At 33.5% G+C, this 20,923-nt stretch overlaps 1 protein-coding gene across 1 annotated transcript in view; it reads left to right on the forward strand.

Moving 5' to 3' along the window:
* The window catches only part of LOC102804340 (sarcospan-like), a 46,743-nt gene that overhangs the window by 15,741 nt on the left and 10,079 nt on the right, over window positions 1-20,923 (forward strand). The window contains exon 3 of the mRNA XM_006819247.3: window positions 17,756-17,842. Coding sequence (XP_006819310.1) covers window positions 17,756-17,842 — 87 coding nt within the window. The remainder of the gene's footprint in view (window positions 1-17,755; window positions 17,843-20,923) is intronic.

The following is a 20,923-nucleotide window of genomic DNA, read 5'->3' on the forward strand; positions in this document are numbered from 1 at the left end:
TAGCCTAAACAGTCTGTCAACAGTGTATACTGTGAAGAATATTGTGTGTATGCGCACTGCAGTGAATATATATACTGTACAATACTTTATTTTCGCTATTTTCGCTGAAGGGATGATTCTGTGAAAAAAAAATTCAGCAAATATACTTTTTTTCCTATATTTCACATTAAACTCGTCAAAAAATTAGTGAAAATACATTCCATACAAAGAGTCTTTTCAGCGAAAATTTATTCCAGCGGAAATAAAGTATTCCACAGTAGTGTAAAGGATGCTGAGTCTAGTCTTGTCTTGTCATGTCACATTGTGTGTAAGATAAATCCTTTTGAGGGGATTTATTATATCATTAATCTGTGCATTAATTTTGCAACTTAACTGGTTTGCAATGAACCATTACTTTAAGGGCATATACTGTATCTTGGCAAACATAATTGAGATCTGTACAAGGTGTTTACTGGTTCACAGTTTAAATGCTTTATAGATGTAACAATCATTTGTTCTGGTAGAATTTTTTGGAATAAATTATATTGCTATTGACTAAACTGACAGAAAGAATATTAGCACAACTGCTAAATTGCTTTCTAATCAAATTTCAAATATTTAATTATTTTGTAATCTTTGGGATTTTAATCTCAGTCTTGCTTTACGTCATGGTTACATCAGGGATTTCACTGTCTCAAAATGTGAAGCAAGAGAAGGGTCTATAGTCAAGCTTTGTAGTATTATTATAGTCTACGTTCAAATTCTTAAGATACAGTTGTCTACAAAAATGGTACAATTAAATTTAGGAAATTTATATTAATAAACTAGTTCATTGCTACCTTGGTATTCAAAAGTGTAATTGCTCGTACGTTTACATTGCTCTGATTGGAGTTATCATTTCCTATGTTTCAGTGATCATAGCACTTGGTTTATTCATGTACTTATTGAATAATTGAGAAAACTAAATTGAATTGCTTTTTTAATTGCTTTACTAATACCAACCTAACTTTACTCTTATATGATACCACATGACAGCTGAGAGTAGAAAAACAATATTTTTATTCCCCTCATTTACAGAAATTTAAAAAAAAAATTTTTTTTATACCTGATGTTTACATAAAATAGAAAATAAATGCATTGATTTACTAGTTTGCATCATCTCTGTATGTACTTGATATAAAAAGACATCCATATTTAGGTATTGATTGATTGAGTTTTTGAATAAATAAATAAATGAAAGAAAGCAAGCCCCTAAGCAAACAGATATATAGAATAGTTCATAGACATGTGAAGACTTATAATGAAGGCTTATAACGAAGGCTAATGAAGTAAAATAACAATCTCCAATAAAATAACTTTTTTTTCGTAATAACAAAACTTGTTTGGGAAACTTTTTTAAAATTATTTGATATGACAGACACTACACATCAGCATTTTTTTTAGATGTATACTGATTTGATTGTTGCTTTTCGTAAAAAAAAATTCAGATTTTTTTTCAGATGTTGTAGATGGAAATTATTTGGTATTATTTACAGTAATTTAACTTTGTCTGATCACTAAAGCTATCCATGCACAATAGTTTTTTATCAGTGTATTTATAGTTCTTATAAGTAGGTTTAACTGTTTGTATGTTGAACAATAAAAATAGACTTTTCCAACCACTAAACTGAAAATTACCAGTTTTGTGCTTCTGTGACAATTTAGAACATATTGATATATACCTTGACATACATGTAAATACAACACCTGTTACTGTGAATTGAATTGTATTGTAAACAATCTGTTCATAACAAAATGTAAACTGAAAAACAATATACTAGATGTGTGAAAAATAAATGATTGATGATTGAAGTTTTGAAATATCGCAATGAGATGATACAAGCAACAAATTTAGATACAATAGTAACACTACTGTAATTGGCCATGTACGTGTGGATATGGTGAAATCATCACAGGGTTTCTATTGTGGCTGCGTGATTGGGAACCTTATTATGGCAGTCATAGAATGACTAGATTATGTTCTTTTATATGAGCATCATCCTGCTGTTGAGACGAATGACAGGTTTGCTTTCATATTGCCAGTCAAATTACCAAATCTAAGAACGACAGCTGTCTCTTTGTTAGTACTATGACCCATTCCTAGTGTGGATGATTTTCTTTTATTTCATCTTATGAAGACAGCATCCCATTCCTAGTGTCAGATTCTATTCCCTATTCTTGAAGTGAGTATCCTATTCCCAGTGTCAGATTCTATTTCCTATTCTTGAAATGATTGTCCCATTCCCATTGTCAGATTCTATTTCAGAAATGAGTGTCTCATTCCCATTCCCAGATTCTATTCCCTATTCTTGAAATGATTGTCCCATTCCCATTGTCAGATTCTATTTCAGAAATGAGTGTCCCATTCCCATTCCCAGTGTCAGATTCTATTTCCTATTCTTGAAATGAGTGTCCCATTCCTAGTTTCAGATTCTATTCCTTATTCTTGAAATGAGTGTCCCATTCCCAGTGTCAGATTCTATTTCCTATTCTTGAAATGAGTGTCCCATTCCCATTCCCAGTTTCAGATTCTATTCCCTCTTCTTGAAATGAGTGTCCCATTCCCAGTGTCAGATTCTATTCCCTATTCTTGAAATGAGTGTCCCATTCCCATTCCCATTGTCAGATTCTATTTCAGAAATGAGTGTCCCATTCCCATTCCCATTCCCAGTGTCAGATTCTATTTCCTATTTTTGAAATGAGTGTTCCATTCCCTGTGTCAGATTCTATTCACTTTTCTTGAAATGAATGTCCCATTCCCATTCCCAGTGTCAGATTATATTCCCTATTCTTGAAATGAGTGTTCCATTCCCAGTGTCAGATTCTATTTCTTACTCTTGAAATGAGTGTCTCATTCCCAGTGTCAGATTCTATTCCCTATTCTTGAAATGACAGTGTCCCATTTCCAGTGTCAGATTCTATTGGTATTCTGCAATAAGTACCGTTGCTCAACTGCTAGGCCTGGAACTGAGTCTAAATACTCACGAGATGTTCCATACAATGTATCAATATCATTATTCAAATAACTAAACTAAACGTCATAGCCTCAAATCATTACAAACATATTCAATTGAAAATACAATCACATGTCAGTTGGTATGATCACGGTACTGCCTTCATGCATACTTTCTGGTGTTCTCGTGATAACCATATCATTGTACTTCTTATTCCTACTTGTAGCAATAATTTAATTAGAGATTATTGGTTGAAATGACAATGAAAAAACATTTTGTGCTTTGTGCTATGCGAACATTTGTGTTTAATGACAGGATGTTAGTGATTTTATAGTATACCCCATATAAGGGAAAATTTGATTGTTTGATACATTTTGGAATTATGATTAGTATGAATCTATAATTTATATATATTTATATCTGATATTTATGAGTATGAATTTGAAATTTAATGTCACATATTAATCTATATCATACTGGCTTAATGTCATATTGATCATGGTATTTATATCTTCATTATTTTCTTAGATAAAATTACCCTATCTGTCATGCATTAGAAATGCTGCCTTCAGATTTCACAACAATATAGATGCATCTTCAATAGAAGCATACATAAACCAAACATTACATATGTTGTACCCAATGAACGCCATATTTTTTCCTACCCTGTATTTTTCATAATTTTTAAGTGGTCAGCGTAACGTCTCAATTTCAGTGATTTTAAACAGTGTGATACTGATATATAAGGTTTAATGCATCCATTAATTTCTGTGGAAGAAATTGAGGTCATGAGGTTAATAGCATATTATGCTTCCATTTGGTAAAGTTAGAATTGTTTCCAATCATTTGATCTTAATGTGAAATCCCTTGAGACTGTCTGCATCCTGTAAAAGTACAATTTGATAAATATTCATAATATAATACTGTATATATAAAAAAAGAAAATGTTGTTTGAGAAATCAAGCTTGTTTAAACATTCCATTATTTGGTTTTGATGATTTACAATGCAGTACTCATGCTGTCATTGGTATTATAAGCTATATGGTGACAGGAAGTCTGGTATCAGACAAAAAATATAGAAATTTAAAAACATGTATTAACCATAAAATCCCAGTAGATGAAACACGGACGATTCAATCATATATATGAATTCCATATTCATGGTTCAGAAAACTTTTGATATAAATTTTGGTTGATTGATGAGACTGTCACTGATATGTGAGTGAAATATCTAGTTTGACAGAGATTGAGGTCATTTCGTGTCATGCTAGTCAGCATGTGATTCATAATATAAATTGATAGCTTAGATCAACCCAAGTGAGAATGGAATAAGAGGCAGGGAATTGCTGACGTTGACATGTAATAGTATGTAGTGTTTCTAATATTACGCTAAGATAAAACATGTGTTTCTAGTCAATTTGTTTTCTGAAATTTTTTTTATTTTTATTCAAAAATGTTCATTAAATTTGTGCTTATTCCTGAATTTTTTAAAATTCTTACAAAAACCTAAAATCTAAAAAAACAAAAACATTTTTAACTGATTTTAACTGGCCTTATTTAACATTTTAGCAACAATATTTAATTTGATAGAGATTACTCCAATTGAACAGGGCTACAGCAGACGTCAAAAGTGTGACAACAAAAACACACACCTGTTATTAAGGGTTGTTTACACCAAAATTAAAATTGTCTTGGCGATTTGGTTTATTACTTGTACCTGTGGAATATCCATCTTGACAGTCCCACAGTTTCCTAATTAACACCAAATGTACATGCACTTGTCGTTTCAGAGTATTTTCCCATCAAATATTGGTATAATACAATATGTGATGGTATTAAACATTGAATAAAGGTATTTTATCAACCGATTTATTAAAAGTGCCAGCTGAAATTGTTTGTAATTTGATAGTTTGGTGGATTACTGGAAGACTCCTGAAATTGAATCCCAATGAAATGTTCACAGCTGTTTCTTCTCCGACTTAGTCTCGCAAGAAAAAGGTGTTTACCAAATTATTTAAAACACTGTCTATGCAACAGTGTAGCTGGTGTAGCATCACATTTTGTATTTTGTCATTATAACCTAGTTGAACTGAACCATTTATGTAAATATCATCTCCCCTACTTTGCATGTGCTATTATAAGACACCTGTTACGCAGTATGCGTCAGTTGTTCAGGTTCTCATTTTACCTAATGTGTACTTTATGAGCAAATGGGAAGGGTTAATGGCTTTGAACAAAGCCTCTGAAATCTGAAGATATTTTGCTATTTTGGCTTTGTTTTGGGTTTATTTCTGATGGTTTATAGATTGTAAATACATATTTGTATCTCAGTTTTTTGAATTTTTTGCTGGTTAAACTAAGCCTGGTTTTTCTGGTTAAACTAAGCCTGGTTTTGCTGGTTAAACCAAGCCTGGTTTTGCTGGTTAAACTAAGCCTGGTTTTTCTGGTTAAACTAAGCCTGGTTTTGCTGGTTAAACTAAGCCTGGCTTTTCTGGTTAAACTAAGCCTGGTTTTGCTGGTTAAACCAAGCCTGGTTTTGCTGGTTAAACTAAGCCTGGTTTTGCTGGTTAAACCAAGCCTGGTTTTGCTGGTTAAACTAAGCCTGGTTTTTCTGGTTAAACTAAGCCTGGTTTTGCTGGTTAAACCAAGCCTGGTTTTGCTGGTTAAACTAAGCCTGGTTTTGCTGGTTAAACCAAGCCTGGTTTTGCTGGTTAAACCAAGCCTGGTTTTGCTGGTTAAACTAAGCCTGGTTTTGCTGGTTAAACCAAGCCTGGTTTTGCTGGTTAAACTAAGCCTGGTTTTGCTGGTTTGTAAATTGACAGGTATAAAACTTAATTATAAGAAAAATTTACCGAAAACTCAGAATTGAATTTGCTTGTGTTTATTCATGTTATCATGAGTCCCCATGTGTCACATATGATAATACATGTTTTAATGATAACAACATATAAAGACTCATCGTTTAAATTTTACATAACAATGAGTGGAGCAGATGGTATAGTAAATGCACAGATGATAGCTTCATTCTCTGTCAATGACTAGTGATCATACTTATTGTCATGGTAACGATGAGGAGAATTCATAGTATCTTAGTTTTAATGGGAGTATGACATCACATGACGTGTGAAGGTTATTGTATAGCAGTCAAAATATTGATTAAATTTGTTGGTAAGATAATTAGCATAATACAAAAATGAGGGGGGGGGGTCGAAGCAATCTATGTTACTTCTTCTCCCAATAATATAAGTTTTTTTCTTGGAAACTGAATAAAGGTAACATCAGAAGTAAACAAAGGGACTTTGTCAGGCTTAAAAGGATCAGTTCATTATTAGTCACATGTGTACTTCTATTTTATTTTCATACCCTGAGGGAAGGTTCATTTAAAATAATATGGAGTAAAGAGTAAAATATGTTTATTTATACCATGATATTTTTCTAACTACATTTAACATCCACTGATTTGCATGTAAATTATTATTGCATTTTTCTGTCACAAATACAGTTTTATTTGAATTCACTTCATTGATGAATAAATGAATTGAGATAAATTTATATAACTGAAATATCATAATTGCGTAATATTGTTATGCTTGATGATTGTTACCTTCTCACAGCTACATTCAACTTAATGAAAAAATTTATCAAAATACAATGTAGTTATTATTAATCATTATTTGTTTGACAGTGATGAAATAGTAGATTCAATTGAGCTTGTCAAGCCCTTATTATTGTGTGATAACTACTGCAACATGAACAGTTTGAGTTTCCTTCTCAGATAATAAATTTTGAGTTTCCTTCTCAGATAATAAATGCATCATAATAATATCAGTATTCGATTCGATTCTATGTAACTACTAAGAAAGAGTTCATTGATATTAAATTATTAATAAATTTCATTCTGGTATGAATATCTGTCATTGCATGCTGCAGTACACTGCTTTAACAGGTACTCAGTGTTTATCTTGTCACGTCATGTTAAATATGGGGGAATTACATTATTTGATTACACTGAATTTGAACATATATGATTTTAATATCACGTAAGACAAACTGGAAATATTGTAAAATATTTAGCAATAATTTTTTTTTCGCTGACGGTCACATTGATTTAGTTCCTGTGTTAATGATATCAATGTATCAAATAGGGACAATTTCTAGTAGCAACACATATAATATTATATATTTTATTTATCAGAGAAATAACAAGAATAAATTCCATGTGAATATTAAATTGAGAGTCTGCATAGTGTATGAGTAAAATGGTATTCTTGTGTGGGAAGAGTTTTATGACTGTACTGTTAAGTCTAGAACTAAATAGGATTATAAAACATTTCAAATTCAAATTACCTACAATAATAAACTAGAACAATTATATTGCTTCCCCTTCAAGTAATCTACCATAACATGTTGTTTTCATGTATTCAATAAATTGCATTAACTGTAGATGTGTCTTGGCAGTGTATAAGGTATACTTAATGCGTAATTAATAAGAGAAGTTGTGAAATGTCATATCCCCTTGATAAGAATCTATATCAAGATTATTTCATTAGCATATATCTGATATTGTAATCACTAAAGGTTATCTTCATTAAATTATAATCACTGAACATGATAATTCATCTGAGTTGTCTCAAAGGCATCTATGATATCTAGCTCTCTCTGTCTTGAGAACGGGAGAATAGTGTGCCAGACTGAATAATATATCATTAGAGTATTATTTCATATATATCTGGATATTAGAAATTATAATTTCGTTTTATTCTTTCAAGTTACATGTATATTCATGTTCAAGTCCATATACAAGTAGTAAAAAAAAAAATTCTGAATTAATGAATATTTGTTTGTATTATTAATAATTTCAATGTTCAACATACATGCAGCTAGATGAATTAGCTCTGAAAACTACATAATAATATGTGTATTGTGTTGCTTGTCAGTAATGTGTAAAGAGCTGAGACATGTCGCTATGTATAAGAGGAAACCGGTGCAATCATGTGTGTTCCATATTGCTAGGGTAAATTGTTATATATTCATCATTTGGTAGCTGTCAATTTAACCACACAGAATACAGGCAAAAAAAAAAAAAGCAGGTATGATTTTGTTTTTAATATACTTCATCTCAAATCAGATGTATTAGCTTAGGATTTCAAAATCTGCATGATCTCATCAATGCTAGTTTGGTTATATCTCACCGAAGAATGGTTTTAAAATTACAGGAATTCACAGTCTGAATAATTTTCTTTAATTCGTCACAATACCTTGTTACTATAACAAGGTTAAAATTGATTTCCATAGTACCTGTGTACATTAAGTTGATGTAGCAGTATATTGATAGTGTGGACGTACTTACACCACTTTGTTTTCATCCAATTTACATGAATATTCAATTATGTTTTATATATAGACTGATTAAAATAGATAAGTGTATGTATTAATTATAGTTAGAAATAGGTAAAATGCCTAATTATGCATTCATAGAGGTCAGGGGTCATATTGTTAAATATCTGGTTACAAACCAAACATGGCTATCAAATATATAGCAAATATGGCTGCAGGTGCTCACTTGAGATGTGTAATGCACCCCCTGCGCCATATATTTTCTGATGAACCAGTTATTTGCTTTTAATAATTCTGATATTTTTTTCTTGAAATGCATTTCTGGCAGTAGTCACCAATTGACTATTTGTTGCCATGGTAATATTTAACAATATTATAGTAACCACAATTTAGCTAAAGAAAAAGAAAACACACAATACCTCTAAAACACCTTTATTGCATTGCATGAATTGTGACAATAATCCTTACAATTTGCCAAAATATAAACCAAAAATGATTTCATATACAAATGTAATTTCAGAAAATTTATGAAAATACAAGCTGGAAATCCATGTGTAACACAGAGCCATCCATTAATAAAAATTTAGAAATTATATATTTACTTTATAAGAAAAATGTACACAGTGGTCTAACATATTTTATTTAATTTCACTAGTAGCTTTGTGATGAGCGGCTTTCTCGGTGAGTAGCTTTCTTGATGAGTGGCAGAAACTTGTCTTTTCATCGGAGTTGAGAATTTAGTGTTGTATGTGTCATTAACAATCGGTGTAAATCTGGGAATGCATAGTTAAAAGTAGACTGATTGTAACGTGTTCATGCAAAATATTGTTTATTATTTATTGAATGATCTGCATGTGTACTATGATAGCATATTTTAATACATACACACATATTTATCATATAAACTTGACAAATGAAAGCATTATTTTTCCACGCCATTTTCCCTATCTGTGTAACTTCTTGCGGTAATCAATATCATAATATTTCAAAATGAAATTTAAAGTTTACAACTGGCGGGGATCTATAGGGGCTGCATCATTTTTAAAGACAAATATTGTATTCACTGACATTTGTTTTATATTTACATTTTCATGGGGTCCATGGTATCTTGTTTTCACTGATTTGACTACACTGTGTAGTTTGCTTGGCGATTGTTGTCAGTCGTTTGTTTTGTGGACTTTCATGCAAAAATCAACAACGGTTAAATAGGTGTATTATTTCCACTTTGTAGTATATCATATCCAGGAGTTCTATGTATTATTCCTTGTACTGTGTTCTCCAGAAGCATAAGATTGTAGTGCAAATTTCGTTCATCAATGCTGTATGATGACGCTACCTTCAGGGCCTACCTGTGATTCTGAGTTGACTATGTCCTGACCATTTATTTACTTACTTGTCAGTGTCTGACTGGTATATACAAAATGCGAATAGGAAAACATCAGAATAATAATAAAATAATAAAGCTAAATGTCAGTTGTCAATCACAATCTGTCGTCTATTGCCGTCCACAGCAGCGATCACATAGAAACTGAGTATGGACAGATTGCATTGAAATAAACACTAAATTTGGCTATCCTGGCCAGTAATTGAAAATTGGAAATACCATCTATTTACTTCTATTCTCACTATTACGCTGAAGCGTCCCTGAACACGAAGTTCATTTATAGGATACGTTACAGGAATTTTTAAAATAGCTCGATTGGCCATAAACCTTAAAAATTTATGTATTTTCAAGGTCTATGGATTGGCACATCAAAATCCCTGAATTGAACATGTTTTATATTCACCAGAATAGTGGCTTATGTTTCTTGGTTAACATCAAACTCGAAACAAAATAAAACCGTCCAATTGAAATGACCTGCGTCCTTGAAAATCAAGTCTTATCGCCCTTGCATTTCCAAGCGAAAAAAGGTCGAAGTCTAAAACAAATTTTTGGTTATGTGATTAATTCAGCCCAGCGGCTCGATTAATTTATTAGATTTATTAGAAGTGCCCAGGAAACAAAGATTTGAAAAGTGAATCGTGAAATAAACTTGGCAACAAAGGTTACAATAGTTGCAATTTGTTTTTTTGAATTTCCTCGACGATAGCTACGTAAATTGGGACCAAAACCTTATCAGCAAGATTCCAGGGACGACAGTGATGGCCACCAAAACGTAATTGAAGGCATATATAATTATTTAATTTTAAGAGTTAACTGAACTTTGAGTTACGGGCAACATAAATTCCTATTGTTGTTGAACATCCACATTTAGTAACTTGAACTTCAATTAACAGTTAACCGAACTTTGAGAGGGAAGATCAATTTACATGTCTGAAAAATGAACATTGGTATGTTGTATCTTAGACAAGTATGATTCAACTATTCTTGTGGTTTGACATTCCTGCATGTTATAAAACAAGGTCATATATCAGGAATACCACTCACATATTTGTTCAAAATATCCTCTCTATTACACATACTTACTGCTCATATCACATGACCTGGCAGTGTCACATGACTTGAGGATATGACATTATCATTTTATAATACTGTGGAATACTTTATTTTCGCTGGATTTAATTTTCGCTGAAAAGGCTTTTTAGGCATTTTGCTTGGAATTTATTTTCACTGATTTTTGATGAGTTTAATGTGAAATATAGGAAAAAAAATATATTGGCTGGATTTTATTTTCACGGAATTATCCCTTCAGCGAAAATAGCGAAAATTTATTCCAAGCGAAAATAAAGTATTCTACTGTAAGATACTTTATCATCACCATATTTGTGTATGAAATTAAACACAAATTCAAAATTAAATAATCCAAAAATTAAATTAATAACTTACACAAATACAAAAAATACAAAACAAAAAAACAGTTTTAAAGTTTATCAATGTTTTTTGCATGTCTTAATTGACTCCCATGTGCGAAGCACAAAATGGGAGTCTTTGCAGTTAGTGTGTCTGTATGTGTGTATGTGTGTATGTGTGTATGTGTGTATGTGTGTGTGTATGTGTGTATGTGTGTCCGACTGTTCCACTGCTATCTCAAGAACCATACATCGGTTTTTGATGAAACTTGGTGCATAGATGCTCTGGGCCAATGCGCAGATTTGATTAGGTTTTGGTAAAAATCCATGCTCGTTAATTACCTAATTTGCATGATAATTAGCTAATTTTTAGCTGTTCTATGACTGTTCCACTGATATCTAAAGAACCACTCATTGGATTTTGATGAAACTTGGTACATAGATGCTCTGAACATATGCGCAGATTTGATTAATTTTTGGTAAAAATCCGTGCATATTAATTACCTAATTTGCATGATAATTAGCTATTTTTTAGTGGTTCCATGACTGTTCCACTGATATCTAAACAACCACTCATTGGATTTTGATGAAACTTGGTACATAGATGCTCTGAACTAATGCTAGGTTTTGATTAGTTTTTGGTAATAATCCGTGGATACTAATTACCTAATTTGCATAATGATTAGTCAATTTTCGGTTTTTCCACTGATATCTCAAGTACTAATCATCACATTTCAATGAAACTTGGTACATAGATGTCATACGACACTGCACAGACCTGATAGTTTTTATGGTAATATCAGTACATATTAATTACCTAATTTGCATAATTAATTAATTTTCAGCATTTGATATAAGTAGTTAGCATTACATTTCAATGAAACTTGGTACTTACATACTCAAGGACTATGCAGAGATTGATTGTTTTCGATAAATATTTGTGCATATTAATCACCTAATTTGCATAATTAGTTAATTTTCAGCTTTTCCACGGGTATCTCAAGTACTAATCATCGCATTTCAATGAAACTTGGTACATAGATCCTTTAGGACTATGCAGAGACCTGATTAGTTTTAGGGTAAATAATTGTGCATATTAATTACCTAATTTGCATAATTAATTTTCAGCTTTTCTACTGATATCTAAAGTACTAATCATCATATTTCAATGAATCTAGAATTATGCAGACCCAATTAGTTTCCGGTAAATATTTGTGCATATTAATCACCTAATTTGCATAATTAACCAACTTTCACACTGATATCTCAGGTACTATACATCACATATCAATGAATGTACATGGATGCTGTAGGACAATAGACAGACCTGAATAATTGTGGGTTAAAATCTATACATATTAATTACCTAATTTGCATAATTAACCAATTTTAATCTTTCACACTGATATCTAAAGTACCGTAAAAACTCCAAAATTTCGACTGGTTTTAAATAATTTGTGTTAGAAATGTGACGTGTTTTTAGAGTCAAAATTAAGGTGCATTTTCGGACGGTCGAATTTTTCAGAATAGAAATCAGCAAAAAAAAATGGGGATGATAGACAGTGTGCTTCATTAGTTTTTAAAAAATGCAATGTCCGTCAATTGACGTAAACTTCCTCATGTTTCACGGTAAAAGCAAAGGTCGTGGCCGAGTTGTAACTCAAAATCTAAACAAAGTCATCAATCAGTGAGTATTATGACAAGCAAAACAAAACATCAAGACGCGGAGAAGAGGTCAGCACAAAACTAATAGGTCAAAAGACAAAGCTGTCTCGCACTACCTAGGAAAACTTGCGAATGTTCGAAGTACAGGTACCCATTGGACAAAAGATACATGGAAGTTTAGCAAACGATCTCCCCGACCCAGTGCAATGTATCCGGTTAGAATCAAAGCTCACGTGTCCCTTATTTGAGCACCGTACCGGTGATTTGAGGGACCAAATTCTGCCGTAAATTCGCCCTTGGATTAAAAAATATAATGGGATTTAAGAAAATAAAATGGGACTTTTAAGGTGTATTTTGGCGTCATTTTTCGGACATTTCAATCAATCCTGCCGGCTAAAATAGAGTCTAAGTTTTACCGTAGTCATTGACGTCTGTCTATTCAAGAGTACACGTGTATGATTTTTATCGTGACTAGCGTGAGCGGGTAAGCTTCCTTTCGAGAATGAGCGGTTATCACTGTGAACAATGTTAAATTATTCTTCAGATGACCAGTTTATTTTTTAAAAACAACTAATTTTTTTATTTAAAAAAAATCATGCCGTTTTCGCATCATCCAGCTTTTTGATTGGTTAATTAGCGATTTGACCTATTTGACCTAAGAGAACATGGCGGATATCCTACAGCATCAAACGTTTATACGAGACCGGAATCATTCGCTTACGATGAAACTAAGTTCACTTTTATTTGTATTTCATAACCATTCAACAAATTTATTTTGTGTACATTATTATAATCACTACTGAGTACAGTAATAATCAACAATTCAGAAACGCAGCATGCCGAGATTTTTGTGTTCGTTTTTATTTGAAACTTCGTTTATTTAGAATATATTTTCGTTACCAATAAAATAAAAATCTCTCAGTCAATCAGAAACCCGGATTCATGCCTTTGAGGAAGGTCCCGTTTGAACGCTCACATCGGTTTTTTTTTCGTTTGGGGGAAAACTAAAACTGGTCGCAATTTTCGAATAAGAATGAGTCGGCAATTTTTAGTGGAGTCGAAAATTTGGAGGTAAATAAAACACCGAAACCCGGCAAATAAATAGGCGGTCAAATTTTTAGAGGGGTCGAAATTTTGGAGTTTTCACGGTGCTAATTATTCCATTTCAATGAAACTTAGTACAAAGATGCTCTAGGACAATGTACAAACCTAATTAGTTTGGGGTAAAAATCTGTTCATATTAATTCCCTAATAAGCATAATAATTCATAATTTTTTGGTTCTAATCACATTTCAATTAAACTTGGAGACATAGATTTTCTGTTACATTGCGCAGACCTCATTAGTTTTACACTCAAATCTGGTCATATTAATTTTCTGATTTGCATAATTAGTTTTCAGCTAAGTAATTTCGAATTATATTTAATGTGTCTCCAATACTCTCAGCACATGGGAGTTCTTTCTAAGCTTTCTTTGATTTTCATTTGTTCTGTTTATATATTTTATCACAGTTTGATGATACATTTATAATTTTTGTAAATTGTTGTAAGTTATCTAATTCATAAAAATTTGCAAATTTTCTTTGCCATATTTGTCACATAGTGTTTTTTGAGATGAGTTTACAGGAAATAACATTTTTTTTTTGTATCCTATAGTTTTGTAAATTACCCAGTCATATTTAGCTCAAACTAAGTGTACTCCATCAATGTACTGGTAAAGAAAAAATGTAAAATCTGTTTTTTGAGTATTTGGCAACAGACACAAGAATTTTCTGGGTACCATTACAATTAGCATATTTGGTGGGAGATAATAGCCTAGCATAAGCAAGTTAATTATCTGCCTCATATATACTAATTTTTTAGATTGGCTAGGCAGCGAAATTTAAGCCCAGTGAAAATTAGTCATTTTACAGTATTTGAAGTTAGTACAACTTGAATGAAAACTTCTTACCTTTATTTTATAATTCAATGCATATGATTAGTTTGATTAAAATGAAGTAATCACTAATTGGACATTAGGTAATAGATCATTCACACAGTTAAAATGAAGTAATCACTAATTGGACATTGGCCATTAGGTAATAGATCATTCACACAGTTAAAATCCACTATGCATTACCATATAAATTGAATTCATTTATACTCATTCACGTGTGTATTGTATACTTTAATGGTGCTTCTACTGTGATTCTTTAGAACACATCTCACGACTTTTGTTTTGTTTTGATCGCTTTCCATTGTCATCATCGACCTCCAAATAATATTCATGATACATAAATTGTGGTGTAATACCTACATTTATGTATATCTACATGTACATGTACATACATTGTAGTTTGTTCTCACAACTACTCACTAGTCACTACTTCAATTGCAGTTGAAAACCCAGGATTTCAACATATAGTACGCCCACTTCTCTGAAATAAATAGCATACCATAAATGAAGATGGAGTAAAAACAACAATTGTTCTTCATTTCCTAAATGTGGAGAAACTTAAAACTTTTCATTATTTTTCCACAGTGTTGATTATATTTGTACTGACTAAGTGCTAAATAAAATTGAGGATAAATACCAGAAACTATTAAATGATGATAAATACTACATACATTGTACTATTATATTTATCTTAACAATATGCTGCACAGATTAGAGTAAGCGATAAAATGCAAAACATATTCTTGTTTCCATGGCAACATATCTCTCTTGAGCACCCATGTTGTATTGACTGATTGACATATGGTTGACTGAAAAGCAATAGGAATTTCAAGAAGTTTGGTAACAGAAAGAATGATGTTTTGTTACCGAAGGTATAATATCAATGATTTTTGTTTCCATACTTTCATTGTTCTCAGATTTACAAAGTAAGTGCATTGAAAAAGCAATTCAATTCACATTGTATATGTGGTATTGAAGTGGTATTTGAAAGCACAATCTTAGGAGATAACAGCCAGACGTTAGTCAAGCACCCAGGAGACCACTTATGTGTAGTGACTTTCACAAAATCTATGCAATATATCCTTGAAATATTAAAATAGCAGAGCAAAAAAATACAAGATATTAGTAACCTATAAACTGTGTTGTGAATTTTAAGTCATTAAGCCAACCGAAAAAAGTTAACTTTTTTGTCTAGAGTCAAATACTCCTATCATTAGAATTGAAGCGATATGCTTCTAAACCTGAAGTTTTAGGAGAAAAATTGATTTTATGTATGGAATAATCAAATAAAACATATGTAATGCAACCATATATACAGAGGATTTCTCATTTAATAGTGGTCCTATAATTTGTAGCTCTGTTGTCGACTTTGTCGAGCGGAGCTTATCATATAAGTCTGTCGTCTGTGTCAACTTTTTAGCTCCGCTGTCGACTTTCTCGAGCGGAGCTTATCATATGAGTGTTTGTCCGTCGTTGTCCGTTGTCCGTGTCAATGTTTTACTTTTTCGTCTACAAGTCTAAATGCTTTGATATTTGGTGTATATCTACCTTGGGTAGACCTCTCTCAGATTTGTTTATTTTGTGATGATATCTTCAATTCACTAATTTTGGTGAATATTTTTGGCATTTTTGGTAAAAAGTGGTATTTTCGACTTCTTGTTAAAAAAACGCAAGTCTGATTACTTTGATATCACATATATAGATACTACATGTGGACCTCTCTCAGATTTGTTCATTTCGTGATGATATCTTTAATCCTCTAATTTTGATTAAATATTTTTGTTATATTTGGTAAAAAGTGATATTTTCAACTTCTTGTTGAAAACCGCAAGTCCAATTGCTGTGATATTACATATATAGGTACCTCAGGTAGACCTCTCTCAGATTTGTTAATTTTGTGATAATATCTTTAATTCTCTAATTTTGATGAATATTTTTGTCATTTTCGGTAAAATGTAATATTTTCAAATTCTTTGAAAAGTCTGATTGCTTTGATACTATAAATATAGGTAGACCTCTCACAGATTTGATCATTATCATAATATATTCAGTTCTTTAATTGAAATGTGCATTGCTAACAGCGGAGCTATCATACAAAGAGTCATTACTCTATGGAATCATACAAAGAGTCATCACTCTATGCAATCATACAAAGAGTCATCACTCTATGCAATCATACAAAGAGTCATCACTCTATGCAATCATACAAAGAGTCATTACTCTATGGAATCACACAAAGAGTCATTATTCTATGCAATCATACAAAGAGTCATTACTCATTCATGTGTGGGACCCATACAAACAGGCATGGTGTATTGACCACCATGTTTGGGACCCATACAAACTGGTGTGGGGCGCTGACCACCATGTTTGGGACCCATACAAACAGATATGGTGCATAGACCACCATGTGCAGGACCCATACAAACAGGCATGGTGCATAGACCACCATGTGCAGGACCCATACAAACAGGCATGGTGCATTGGCCACCATATGCAGGACCATACAAACAGATATGGTGCATAGACCACCATGTGTAGGACCCATACAAACAGGCTTGGTGCATTGACTACCACATGTGGGACCCATACAAACAGGAATGGTGCATTGACCACCATGTGTGGGACCCATACAAACAGGCATGGTGCATTGACCACCATGTGTAGGATCCATACAAACAGATATGGTGCATTGACCACCACATGCGGGACCCATACAAACAGGCATGTTGCCTTGACCACCACATGCAGGACCCATACAAACAGGCATGTTGCATTGACCACCACATGCTGAACCCATTCAAACAGGCATGGTGCATTGACCACCACATGCGGGACCCATACAAACAGGCATGGTGCATTGACCACCACATGCAGGACCCATACAAACAGGCATGTTGCATAGACCACCACATGCTGGACCCATACAAACAGGCATGGTGCATTGACCACCACATGCGGGACCCATACAAACAGGCATGGTGCATTGACCACCAAGTAAAATTTTGCTCAATGTTAAATAGTGATCTGTATGTTGTTTGCTTGTTTGTCTTGCAGTTAATTATAACTGGAATTATTGGTTTATATTTCTGTGCAACAACGCTAGAAGCATATTCAGGCAGTATAAAAGCTTTTCTTGTAAAGGTGAGTTGGTAACATTTTTTTTCAGCATAATATCAAGATATACATTTCAACAATCACCACAGCTCAGATAGACCCAGGAAGCCTTTTGTAATATCTATATTATTATATTAGCAGTGTGATTCAAGTTCTGCTTTTGGATTATTTGGGTACAATCTACGATGTAGTAAACAAATGTTATCTCATCAGAGTGTGTTTTCACCATATATGCCACAGTCAGCTAGCGTACACGTTATAATAAAATAAATGCGATATTTACTATATGGGGCTGCCATCTTGGATGCGGCATAAAACTAAATAAGAGACAAGTTGTGAAACACGTTTTTCAGATTCCCACAAATCAGGACAATAATACCAATCTTTCACAGAAATACGACCCGTTGGGGTTATATTAAGCCAACCGATAACAAAATTTGACCGAATTTGGCGTTTTTGTGTGGAAAAATCCCTTAAATACTAACACCTAAAAGAACATAGAACACTTTCCTAGGGTATTGGAAACCAAAAGTTGTCATTCCAGCTCAGCAGCCAATCAGTGACGGCCTTACAGTTAGATGACAATTTCGGTTTTAAATACCCCGGCTTAGTGTTCTAGGTTCTTCGTGTAATTAGGTGTTCGTATGCAAGGGAGTTTTCCACACAAAAACGCCAAACTTAGCTGACTGGTGACCAACCATTACTCTGTGATGTATTTTATTATAACTTAGCTGACTGGTGACCAACCATTACACTGTGATGTATTTTATTATAACTTAGCTGACTAGTGACCAACCACTACTCTGTGATGTATTTTAGTATAACTTAGCTGACTGGTGACCAACCATTACTCTGTGATGTAGTTTATGCAGGGTTCGACCCAGAGTTAATTTAACCCACTGTTGAAAAACATGTGTGAACGGAATAAGCCGTTGTTGACCCAGGCTAGGTTAGCTCTGAGTCCCAGAGCTGGTCTCTATCTTGAGCTCTGTTTTTACAGCAAGTTTCAGAAGTATTGGGGCAGCCAATTTGCAAACTCGCTAGCGAATTGGCTAACTGCTTTGGTTTTGACTGAACGGTTGGCTTTCGAATCTCGCTGGCGCCGTCCTGTGGTCACGCCCACTCTGGGTAAATCTATATAACAGTATAGAAGGGAAAGTGTTCTATTTTCTTCATGTAATGAGATGTTCATATACAGGGATTGTCCACGCAAAAACGATGAATGTAGTCAAATTTTATTAGCGGTTGGTTTAATGTTACCCCAACGAATCGTTTGGAAGTAAAAATTTATTTTCTCCCTGATTTGTAGGAAACTGTTTCTCAACTTGTCTCTTTATTTAGTTTCAATCAGTGTTGAAGATGGCTACCCCATATAGTAAATATCGGTGTATTAATCGCATTTATCATATTATCACTTGTACGCCAGCTGACTGTGGCCATTCTCAGGCTGACCAGGGAAACTACTTTCACATTATCACGCCTCGCAAAGCAAATCATTCAGGGGAATCCAGACATGTACCATGCTTTGTAAAAGCATACTATGTTCCCTAATGCAATACAGACTCGCCCGGAGTGGCCGTGACCATGAAATTTCATAGCTATATTGAAATATAATACCTGATGATATAAAAAAACCTTATTATTGTCACAGAATGGGGTCTGTCCTTATTTTATAATAGACTTGACTAGATACAGCTGGTTCCTTGCCTTAACTAAACATTATGTTAACCTTAATGTATATTACATTCACCAAGGCCCCCCAATCTGATGGAAATTTGTCATCTAGTGTGGTTTATGGTGTTTTTCTGAATTTGCATTTGTACCATTGACTCGGCAATATTTACTTTGTAGAAGGGTACACTGCCCAGACTTCAGAGTTTACAGAGTGTTTGGTTTACACAGGCTTCTAGTTTACATAGTGTTTGGTTTACACAGGCTTCTAGTTTACAGAGTGTTTGGTTTACACAGGCTTCTAGTTTGTTAAGTGTTTGGTTTACACAGGCTTCCAGTTTACAGAGTGTTTGGTTTACACAGGCTTCTAGTTTACAGAGTGTTTGGTTTACACAGGCTTCTAGTTTACAGAGTGTTTGGTTTACACAGGCTTCCAGTTTACAGAGTGTTTGGTTTACACAGGCTTCCAGTTTACAGAGTGTTTGGTTTACACGGCTTTCTGTTTATTGAGTGTTTGGTTTACAAGGCTTTCTGTAATGGAGTGTTCGGTTTACACTGCTTTCTGTTGATTGAGTGTTTGGTTTACACGGCTTTCTGTTTATTAAGTGTTTGGTTTACATGGCTTCCTGTTTATTGAGTGTTTGGTTTACAAGGCCTTCTGTTTACTGACAGTTTGGTTTACATAGGCTTCCACTCTAGAAAGGGTTCGGTTTTCTGTTTACAGAGCACTTGTTTTATAAGGCTTTTTGTTTGCTGAGTGTTTGGTTTACACAGACTTCCACTTTATGGAGGTTTATGTAGTCTTTTAGTTTACAAAAAGTTTGATTCTATGAGGTGTTCACTTTATAGTAGGTTTTCTTTTATTATACAGATTGTTTAGTTTACACAAGCTTCTGGTTTATGGAGATTTCAGTTGTCACAGGCTTCCAGGTTTCCAGGTTTACACAAGCTTCTGGTTTATGGAGATTTCAGTTGTCACAGGCTTCCAGGTTTACACAAGCTTCTGGTTTATGGAGATTTCAGTTGTCACAGGCTTCCAGGTTTACACAAGCTTCTGGTTTATGGAGATTTCAGTTGTCACAGGCTTCCAGGTTTACACAAGCTTCTGGTTTATGGAGATTTCAGTTGTCACAGGCTTCCAGGTTTACACAAGCTTCTGGTTTATGGAGATTTCAGTTGTCACAGGCTTCCAGGTTTACACAAGCTTCTGGTTTATGGAGATTTCAGTTGTCACAGGCTTCCAGGTTTACACATGCTTCTGGTTTATGGAGATTTCAGTTGTCACAGGCTTCCAGGTTTACACAAGCTTCTGGTTTATGGAGATTTCAGTTGTCACAGGCTTCCAGGTTTACACAAGCTTCTGGTTTATGGAGATTTCAGTTGTCACAGGCTTCCAGGTTTACACAAGCTTCTGGTTTATGGAGATTTCAGTTGTCA

This window comes from Saccoglossus kowalevskii, chromosome 3, assembly GCF_978046115.1.
Source record: "Saccoglossus kowalevskii chromosome 3, keSacKowa6.1, whole genome shotgun sequence".
NCBI classification, from domain to species: domain Eukaryota; kingdom Metazoa; phylum Hemichordata; class Enteropneusta; family Harrimaniidae; genus Saccoglossus; species Saccoglossus kowalevskii.